The sequence below is a fragment of the Sus scrofa genome, chromosome 13 (assembly GCF_000003025.6).
Source record: "Sus scrofa isolate TJ Tabasco breed Duroc chromosome 13, Sscrofa11.1, whole genome shotgun sequence".
In the NCBI taxonomy this organism is placed as follows: Eukaryota; Metazoa; Chordata; class Mammalia; order Artiodactyla; family Suidae; genus Sus; species Sus scrofa.
In genome coordinates this window covers 32,205,551-32,214,809 of record NC_010455.5, presented here as the reverse complement: position 1 = coordinate 32,214,809, position 9,259 = coordinate 32,205,551, and the positions used below count along the sequence as shown (strand labels likewise).

Below are 9,259 nucleotides of genomic sequence, written 5' to 3'. Positions count from 1 at the left end.
GCCTGTGGGTGCTGTGGAAGGGCAGGGCCTCACCAGTCCCCTAGATAAACTGATGGGAGAAGGGTGCTGTGGGGAGCTCTAACAGAAGGGACTGCAACAGAGGGAGCTGGCCTGGTGGAGTCCTGTTTGGCCAGGTCAGGCAGCAGCTGAGCCTCACACTGTCTCCGCTCCTCTCATACTGGAGGTAGATGCAGTCCTTATGGCTGCCACACCCAGGGCTTTCAGTCTCTGAACCTCAAGGGTGTGGCTGGGGTTAGGGTGGCCTGGTACAAAGTACCAGCAGGAACCAGACTCTGTGTCCTTATTTATTATGAGTATACAGCCCACATTCCTCAGCTCACCCATCCATGGAGTCCAGAGCCCAGGAAGCCTCTTGCAGCTCTGCCAGACCATGGGACTCTCCAAGAGCCAAGTGTGGGCACCCAGCTCAGGCAGACAGATAGGGCTTCAGCTGCCCAAGTGTGTGCATAGCCAGAGCACAGCATTCATGAAGCTGTCTGATTCCACCTCCACCTCTGATAGTGCATGGGTGCTTTTGGGATAAAGCAGGAGCCTGTAGGGGTCAGGCAGCAGTGTCTGCGGTTAGAGGATCCTTCCCTGCTCACCTGCCCACCAGCTGCCAGGGCTGTCCTGCCACACTTACCGGACTGGCACATTCCGGGCCTTGAGAACACGGTAATACTCCATGCCCTGCTTGAAGGGCACACGCCTGTCCTCCTGGCCTAGCATCAGTAACAGTGGAGTCTTCACCTGGGTATGTGGGGAGCCGTGGTGAGCAGATCCTGGGGCCATGGACCCATTGGTGGTGCACCAGGCAGGAGAGGGCCACATACCTGAGGGGCATACTTGATGGGTGACTTGTCCAGCATCGCAGCCCACACACTGAGGTCTGGCAGGCAGTCGCTGCTGTAGGAGAAGCCAGCCTCCACCATGCACCTATAAGAGATTGAACTGACGCTGCCCCGGGAGTTCTGTGTGGGGCCTGTGAGAGCTCTATGAGGGTGTGGAGGGGAGGGGAGGAGGGTGGAGACCTCTGGGTGCACCCACCAGTCAGGGATGTCAGTGGAGCCCATCATGGAGGCAATGTTGATCACAGGGTTCCTCACCACGCAGGCACTGTAGGTCTCTGGATACTGACCAATCAGGTGGCAGGAGAGGAAGCCACCATGGGAACCACCCATAAGGGCCACACGGCCTGCATCAAAGTGTTCCTCCTGGAGCACCTGCTCTACTGCAAACTGCAGGGTAGGGCAGATCATGCTACAGCCAGCTGCCTGTCCAGCTGAATAAAGTCACACCCCCGACAGCCTACCCTCCAGCCAGTACGAAAGCCCCATCCCCTGCTACCTGGACGTCCTTCACATCCTGGTGGCCCACATTGCCAGGGAGAGAAAGGATGCTGTCTTGGCCAAAGCCGGTGGAGCCACGATAGTTCACTGGAGGCCAGAGAGGGACCAGACAGGGTGGTCAAGTGACATCCTCAGATTCTTGGATACCCTTTTGCTTATATATGAAGTAGGCCTTGGGGCCAGCTATACCAGACTCAAGGGGAAGAGGCCAAGAGATCTGATACTGCCCCGTGACCCACACCTTTTCCAGGGAAGTCATGAGGGCAGTTCCTGATAGTGGCTTCCAGGTCCAGGCTGCCAAGAGGCCTGGACTAGGGTGGTACCCGCAGTGCTTGTACAGATCCAGCCCACCCCATCACCACCCCACAGCCCCACCTGGGCTGTGGGTCCATGCTCCCTCACCTAGTAGTACTGCAAAACCCATCTTGCAAAGCATGGCTGGGAACAGCATCCAGGCAGTGACAAAGGATGAATGGGGTCCCCCTGCAGGTAGGGGACAGACAGAGGGTGAAAGAGCCAGCTAGGAGGGATTGTGGGAGGGCAGGGGCTCTTAGGTCTGTTGCCTACCGTGGGGCATGACCACCATGGGCACCTGGGTCTTCTCTGGAGAGTTGCTGGGCTGTAGAAGGATTGCTTCAAAGTCAAGGCCAGCTGCAGGGAAATAGCAGCAATCAGCAGAGCCAGTGCTACTACTGCTCAGGGGTGTCTGCAGCCCAGGCCTCAGCTGTGGCTGCAGGTCTGGGGCTGACCTTGGAAACCAGAGACCTGACCAAGGTAACCCACACTGTGACACATGGACCCAGGAGTCTCATGCTCCTTCTGCTCTAGGTAGCGAGTTGCACTCTCTACAGGGACAACATTCTGGAGGAGGTGTAGTCACAGAGGCCTTGTGTAGGGCTGTCTTCTTTGGGCTCTGTTATCCCACCACAGATGATTTGGCCTGGTGATGCCCAGCTCTGATAACCAGAGCAGGTGCTCAGATGCCTGGACACCCCCATGACCATCCACAAGAAGAAGAAAACCTCTTAGAGGTAATCTCAGGCAACGCCAAAATGTGAGACAAGAGGCAGGAAAGGTGATTACAGACACTATGTGCTGGAGAACTTGAACAAGGTGTCCCTCTGCCTGTGCCCAGCTCACCATACTGCACATGCTCTTGCTGTGGGGGTGGCTGTAGTACCCGGATGCTCCAAGAGATGTCAGGAAAGGGCTCGGCCTCCTCCAGGGATACCCATGATACCGCCTGCTCCTTCCCGGCCGGAGGCAGGAACCCAACTTTCTGCCAAGGGAAAAGAGAGTGTGACAGGTGGCCTGGCTGCCACCCTGCTTTTCCACCTCTGTGAGTGGGCAGCTCTCATACTGAGCCAGCTGCCCACCTCTAGAGGGCACAGCATGGGCTTGTGTCGGGAGCTGGGTATATACAAAGGTACTCACATAACCACACATACATAGCCCTCCCTCCTCAGCTTCTAGGCTCTGCTGTCTTCCCGTGCTGTTATGCCAGAGGACTGAGCACTCTCCCAGGCACCCGGTTCTGTACAGAGCAAAACCTGGCCCAGCAGTTTCTCCCCCTGGTATCAGACGCCGGTGGACTATGCTGAACTGGGTCCACATCTCGGCTTCTCACACGCTGACCGGCCACAGTCAGACTCTGCCTGCACAGAACCCCTGCTTCCTGGCCTGGGTCCCACCAACACTCACCAGGCTTGGGGGTACACTGGGCGTGGAGAACTGCACCACCATGAGGTCCCGGTCAATTGTGAGCAACTTCCAGCTTCCACCTGACCCCCCTGAAGAAAGGCAGATGCCACTACTATTCCCATCCACTTCCTGCAGAGCCTGAGTCCCAGGCTGGAGGCTTTATACAAAGGTACCCCTTCCACCCTCAGAAGCAAAGGGATCCCCACAAAGGGATGCTCACAGCCAACTGCACACACAGCTCTGGCTGAGCCTCCTGCTCAGTCTGCTCACCTAGCAGGCACTGGCTGTGCCCACTTGATGGCTGCAGTCAGCAGGGGTGTCAGGACTAGAAGGTTAGGGGTGGTGGTGCTAATTCTAGGGTCCAAGGAGACCGTGTTTCCTAAGCAGAGACTATACAATGCGATGCAGTTTGGGAATAATACTTTGGTAGCTGCATGAAGGAGTGAGGACAGCCAGGGCAGGTAGAAGGCTCAAAAAACATTTTAGGGGCAGAACCATCAGGCCTGGGTAAGAGAATGATAAGAGAGCCAACCCAGGGCTTCTCCTCAGGTGCCTCTGCCTGAGATTGGTGGAGGGGGAAGGGTGACTCTTGCAGATCTTAGCAAGAGAGAATCTTGTGGGTTTGAGGAGCAGGTGGGGGCCGTGCTGAGGCAGGGCCAGGACACAGAGCAGAGCAGAGCAGGGGAGGCAGTCTATTGGCTGGTAAGGGTCTTGCATAGGCAGGGTCCTTGTGAGACTGTCAGTAAAGGCTGTGGGACAGTCAGTGGTGCAGAGTGGCTGAGAGTGCCCATGCTGCCCCATATGCCTGAGCTCTGGTCCCACCCCTGGCCCACTTGCCAGCCCTGCTCACCAGCCGTTAAAGAGGTCACACTGCCCATCTGGGTGTCCACAGCAAACAGGTCCTGAAGCAGAAGGGAGGCCACATGTGGTGCCAGAGCCAAGAGCCCTGTGGGTCCTGCCCTACCTCATCTCTACCTTGTTGGGGACCCCTGGGCCAGGCCACAACAATGAGTGACTGTGACTGACAGCTACTCAGTGCCGTAGGGAATGGCTTGAGGGCCTGGGTTCAAATTCCAGTTCCATCACAACTTGCTGAGTGACCTTGGGCAAGGTAAGAAATGCCTTAGAGCCCCTTTGAACTACCCTGACGAGCAAATGATATCACACCCCAAAGGAGCCTGACACACCATGGTGTCCCCACCCAATCTCTGGGAGAAAGCTGCTGTCCCACCTCCATCAGCTTCCTGTATGGGGTTCAGGGTAGTCCCCTCATCCCCCAGCTGGAAGTGCTGGGGGTGGGGGCTTTGCATCTCTGCCTGGGGAGAAAGGGCCAAGGGCTCTGTCGTGGAGCAGGCAGCCAGCCCCGTCAAGGAAAAGGGAGTCCAGGACAGGGGCAGACAGGGCCTTAAGCGGCCAGTGAGACCTTGTGGTTGGGCAGCCTACCCAGCAGTGTGCCTGTGCTATGTCCCAGGCCCAAAGCTCCCAGGAGTTGATCAAGGGCTGACTCTGAACACAAGTCAGGGCTCCTTACCTGCCGGCTGCGCTGAGGTGAGTCAAAAACCACTCTCTGGCTGTCAGCTGACCAGCATCCCAGAGGCAGAAGGCTGCAGTAGATCCCAGAGAAGTCCTCTGCAAAGGCAGAGAGCCAGGGCCACATCCAGGAGTGGAGATGTGGGGAGGATGTCAAAATTATGAGGCAGGCTTGCTTTGTTGGGGAATTCACTTGGGGCCCACAACTGTGACAGAAAGGCAGCCCTATACATGGGGGCACTCTAGGCGATGAAGAGCTCCCTGAAGAGAAGGCCGAGGGGCAGAGGACCTTGAGGGCCCAGGAGAGGCAGAGCTTAAGAGCATCTGAGAGGAACTGTGGGTGCTCAGAAGTGCACTGGCGTTCCTATGAGCTGCTCTTACAGGGCCCCTGGTAGGCACCGGATGCTGTAAACAAGATAACACTTGTCTGTCCATTCCCATACCGTGTAGAGTGCCTGGTGACGGGGAGGGGTTGTTTGAATAAATCCTACCCTCTAATATCACTCTTTTAACCCTCACTACAATCCTATAAAGAAGGTAGGGACAACTACTCCCTCATCACATAAAGAAATAGAGGTCAGGACACTGTCCAAGGACGCACAGCTAATAAGGGGCAGAGGTGGGATTCAGACCAGGTCCCCACTGTTGCATCCTTGTAACTCAGAGAGAAGAAAAGAGGCCATCCCTTGTCCTTGACTCCCGGAACTGTCCAGGCAGGTGGCCTAAAAAAACAAGGGACTAACATTTCACATCCCTAGCATAGTCCAGGATCTCAAGAAGAGTCGAGAGCACCCAAGACTGTGACTAGAGTTTGTCAGCCAAGAGCCACCCTCCTAGAGACCCTGCTGCCTCAAGGGTTTGGAGTGGACAAATGCTGGGGCGGGTGTTAGGAGCGGGAGAATGAGCGCCCCTGGGCGAGGACCTACCAGCCTAGTGCACTTTCTGAGACCCTTTGAAGGAGCAGTGGCTCTAACCAGCCACTGGAAAAAGAAGAAAAATCTATGGGCTGCAGCATAAATGAAACAATCTAAATCCTCAGCCAGCTTGGGCCACTCTGATCTCGGCTTTGGTCCAGTTGACTTCCTTCTATCAAAACCATCCCCTGTGGTGACAGTCCCACTCCCTGTGAAGGTGGAATCTGGGGCTGGCCCAGCAGGGAAGGGAGACTTCAGAAGGAACCCAGGGAGGAAGAGCTGAGGAGGCTGGCCCTGAACAGGGATAACAGATGGCAGGAAAACAGAGCTGCAGGCAACCCACCCAGCCACACACACACACACCCCGTACCTCCCAGCTGCCGAGGCACAATGTCCACCACCACCGAGGTGACCCTGGTATACCAGTCATACTGCAAGGGAACACGATGGTCAGGCCCACCAGGCCACAGAGATCTTCTCTGATAGCCCTGGGTAGCCTCACGGAAGGGAGGGGAAGACCTGAGAGAAGGCTAATGTATCTCCTTTCTGGTAACCTGGACTAGATGTCTGGGGGTGCCTCTAACTTTCAGTGGGGGCCCAAAGCCCTTCTCGGGCAAGGACTGAGATGCTATAACTGCCCATGATTCCCAGTCCCTTGCAGATGAGACGCAAAGGGAGGAGTGTTCCTGTAGACAGAGAATGCTCTCAAGGTGGTGACTTTTGATTGTGCAGAGCACCCCCCAGGCCAGCACTCTAAGCCTCCAGGCCCACACCATCACTGCACCTGGGACAGGAGGTGCACTGAGGGGCCCAAGGGGAAACGAAGCTGTGCCTTCAGCTCTCATCTACCATCCCCTCCTCTTGTTGACCTCCCTCCACCCCCATCCCTCCCCCAGCTCACCAGGCACAACTGGCCACACTGTTGATGGGGGACCAGAGATGGGAACCGCAGGTAGACGATGCGACATTGATCTGGACTTAGCCGGGGAGATGTGACAGCCACAGACTCATCTGAGAGGAGCTCTGGACCAGACAGAAACGTGAGTACCATGCAGGCTGCCAAGGCCAGTGTGTCTCAGAGGAAAGCAGAGGTAGGTGCCACTTACCACACTTCCCCCCAGTGAGGTCTACATAGTACAGGGCTGACCTGGAACCACCAGAGAGACACTCAGCTTCATGGACAGTCTGAGCTGCAAAGCCCCCTGCCCTGCCCCTTCCATTGTCCTCACCTTCGATTGGTACAGAAGCGAATGCCCAGCCGGAAGGGCTCATGCCACCAGCCCACGAACACCACACCTGTGTCTCCAGGGGCCCAGAATGCCTGTAAACAAGACCGGGGGCAGGGGTAAACCAGGGGAGTAACTCAGGCAGGACCCTCAGACTCCAGGAATGACGTAGGCTGAGTCGCCACTGACCTGTCCAGGGGACACACTCTCAGGAACCCCCTCAAGCACAGAGATGTTGCCGCTCTCAATATCCAGCACGCAGAGCACAGGAGTACTTTTGGAAACCATGTTTTCTCCCCAATCTTCGTAAAACAAAAACTGATCCCCCTGAGAACACAAGACACTCAGGGCCTAGCCTGTCTCGCACGAGCCTGCCCTGTCCCCTACGAGACAGTGCCTCCCCAGTTCTGATAGGCACAGTGTAGGTGGAGAACATACTGGGCCCCAGGGCTGCCCTGAAGAACCTTCATGGACTGGCCATGACCATGAGCACCTTAATGGCCTGGTCTGGCTTCTTTGTCCTGGCCATCTCATCATCGCTGCCAGTGACGTCCAGGGCTTTGGTCTGAAAGAACGACTCAGCCTTGGGGCGCTTCTTCTCTGCCACATATAATAAGTGTGTCTCCGAGTGCGACCAGGACAAGCAGCCAAAGCAGTCTGGGTGCAAGAAAGGCAGATCAGGGGGAGCCCTGGGCTATGGCTGCCCCTCCTGTCTACCCTGCCTGCTCACCAGCCAGCTGCCTCACCGTCCTCATAAACCGGCCCATGTTTCTCCAGCGCTGACAGGTTGAAGCTCTTGAGCTTCCGGTTCTTCTCCCAGACCTGAGGACAGCTGGGAGTCAGGTTGTCTGTCCTCCAGCAGAGCTTTATCTGTGGATCTGAGCCCCCAGCTGCCTACCACCCGGTCCCACACAGACTTACCTCCAAAAACTGCTTCTCCTCCGCAGTGCCCGTGCCTCCAGCCTTGCGCAGCACGGCTTTCATGGTGCCTGAAGGAGACTCTCTGCTCAGCAGCCTGAGGAGGACACAGGATAACGCATCAGGACTACCTCCCACCCAGTGATAGCCCATCCTATCCCCTTACTGGCTGTAACCTCTTAGACAAGATTCTTGAGGCTGTGGCCCACATGCGTCCCTGCAGCCCTTCTAGTCCTACCATGGCAGATGCCTTGCCTCCCCTCCCTGGAGCAGGGGCTCCGGTCCTGGCCCGTCAGAAGCAAGTCTCCAGTGCTTATGACCATGTCTCTAGAGCTCCTAGTGGCAAAAAACAAGCTCCTGGCTTCCTTTCTGGGCCCTCCCCACACCAAGGCACACGGTGGGTATTCATAAAAGGCTTGCAGATGGCTGTGGCCTTGCCCACAAGCTTCCTTCCTCAAACTTACTCCCCCCGGGTCTCCACACTGTTGCCTGCAGGCCCTGCAAACACCACTGAGTCCCCATCATGGAACACCAGGTACTGGCGGCAGAATCGGATGTTCTCCATGCGTTCCAGGTCCCTCTGGGTCCACTCTGCGAGGAGAGGCATGAGACTGCTCAATTTGGCCAGTCCCAGCACAGGCTCCCCTACCCCGCCCAGAGGAAGGTCCAGCCCACCTCCCCAATCTGACTCCAGATATTCTGGGGGCAGGATGGGCAACACTTGGCTACAACTCAAGTTTAGGTCACCGGAGCCTGAGCTGACATCTTGGAGAGAAACCACTACCGCTCCTGGCATCCGCCCTAGGACCTTGAGGGGGGGTACAGTATGGGATGATGGGGGTGGGTGACCCCTACAAGACCCACACTCTGCACTCATGGGCAACATTCCAGAACACCCCCTATACACCTGTGTGCACGGCTGGGGGATGCACCCTTCCACACCCACACCCTCCAAGCCCGGTCTTCCACAAACTCGTGAGCACTGTCAGGCAGCGAGCCCTGCACATCCCCCTCCTCTCCACCCGAGTGCACGGCCCCGGAATAGGCCCGCCACCGATTCCCCGCCATACACACACCAGTGTGCACAGTCCGGTAGCGACCCCCGTACTGCGTGGTGACCTCTGGGCCCAGGCAGGCGGCGCTCAGCGCGGGCTGGCGGCTAAGGCCCCGGTACAGCGCCGCCGCCTCTTCGGGCTCGCTCAGCAGCACCTGCGCAGGGGACACAGCAGGGTCAGGCACAGCCCGGGTTGCAAAGACCACAGGAACCGCGGGCCGATCCCTCACCTGCCGCTCCATGGTTGCTCTGGGGCGCCGGGGCTAGGCAGTCAGTGCTGGCGCCCGGAAGTGAGCTCAGGGGGCGGAGCCCGCAGCGGCCCAGCCCTGCCACCCGGACCTTGCCTTGAGAGGGGCGGAACCTTCTACGAATGGGCCGGAACCGTTACCCGAGGGGCGGGGCCTAGATGGTAAGGAGGTGGGGCCTGTGGGGCAGAAGTGGGAACCGCGGCTGCAGGAGTCCTGGATGGGAGGGGCGGGAACCTTGGGGAAAGGAGCGGTCCTTTCCCGGCAGGCCAGGCTGGTGAGAGGCGGGCTGTGTGGGCCAAGCCCCGGCCAGTTACTTGGT

General features: G+C 57.6%; 1 protein-coding gene across 2 annotated transcripts; it reads right to left on the bottom strand.

Moving 5' to 3' along the window:
- Nucleotides 293-8,947, bottom strand: APEH (acylaminoacyl-peptide hydrolase). 2 transcript variants are annotated; one of them, NM_213923.1, is given in 22 exon segments: nucleotides 293-553; nucleotides 644-750; nucleotides 834-936; nucleotides 1,048-1,238; nucleotides 1,348-1,436; nucleotides 1,752-1,832; nucleotides 1,917-2,000; nucleotides 2,490-2,628; nucleotides 3,051-3,139; nucleotides 3,901-3,952; nucleotides 4,582-4,679; nucleotides 5,865-5,925; nucleotides 6,396-6,517; nucleotides 6,601-6,641; nucleotides 6,724-6,815; nucleotides 6,910-7,047; nucleotides 7,214-7,377; nucleotides 7,467-7,542; nucleotides 7,642-7,735; nucleotides 8,103-8,229; nucleotides 8,715-8,847; nucleotides 8,923-8,943. In NM_213923.1, coding segments are annotated over 22 exon segments (2,199 nt in total). In that variant the 5' UTR covers nucleotides 8,935-8,943; the 3' UTR covers nucleotides 293-447.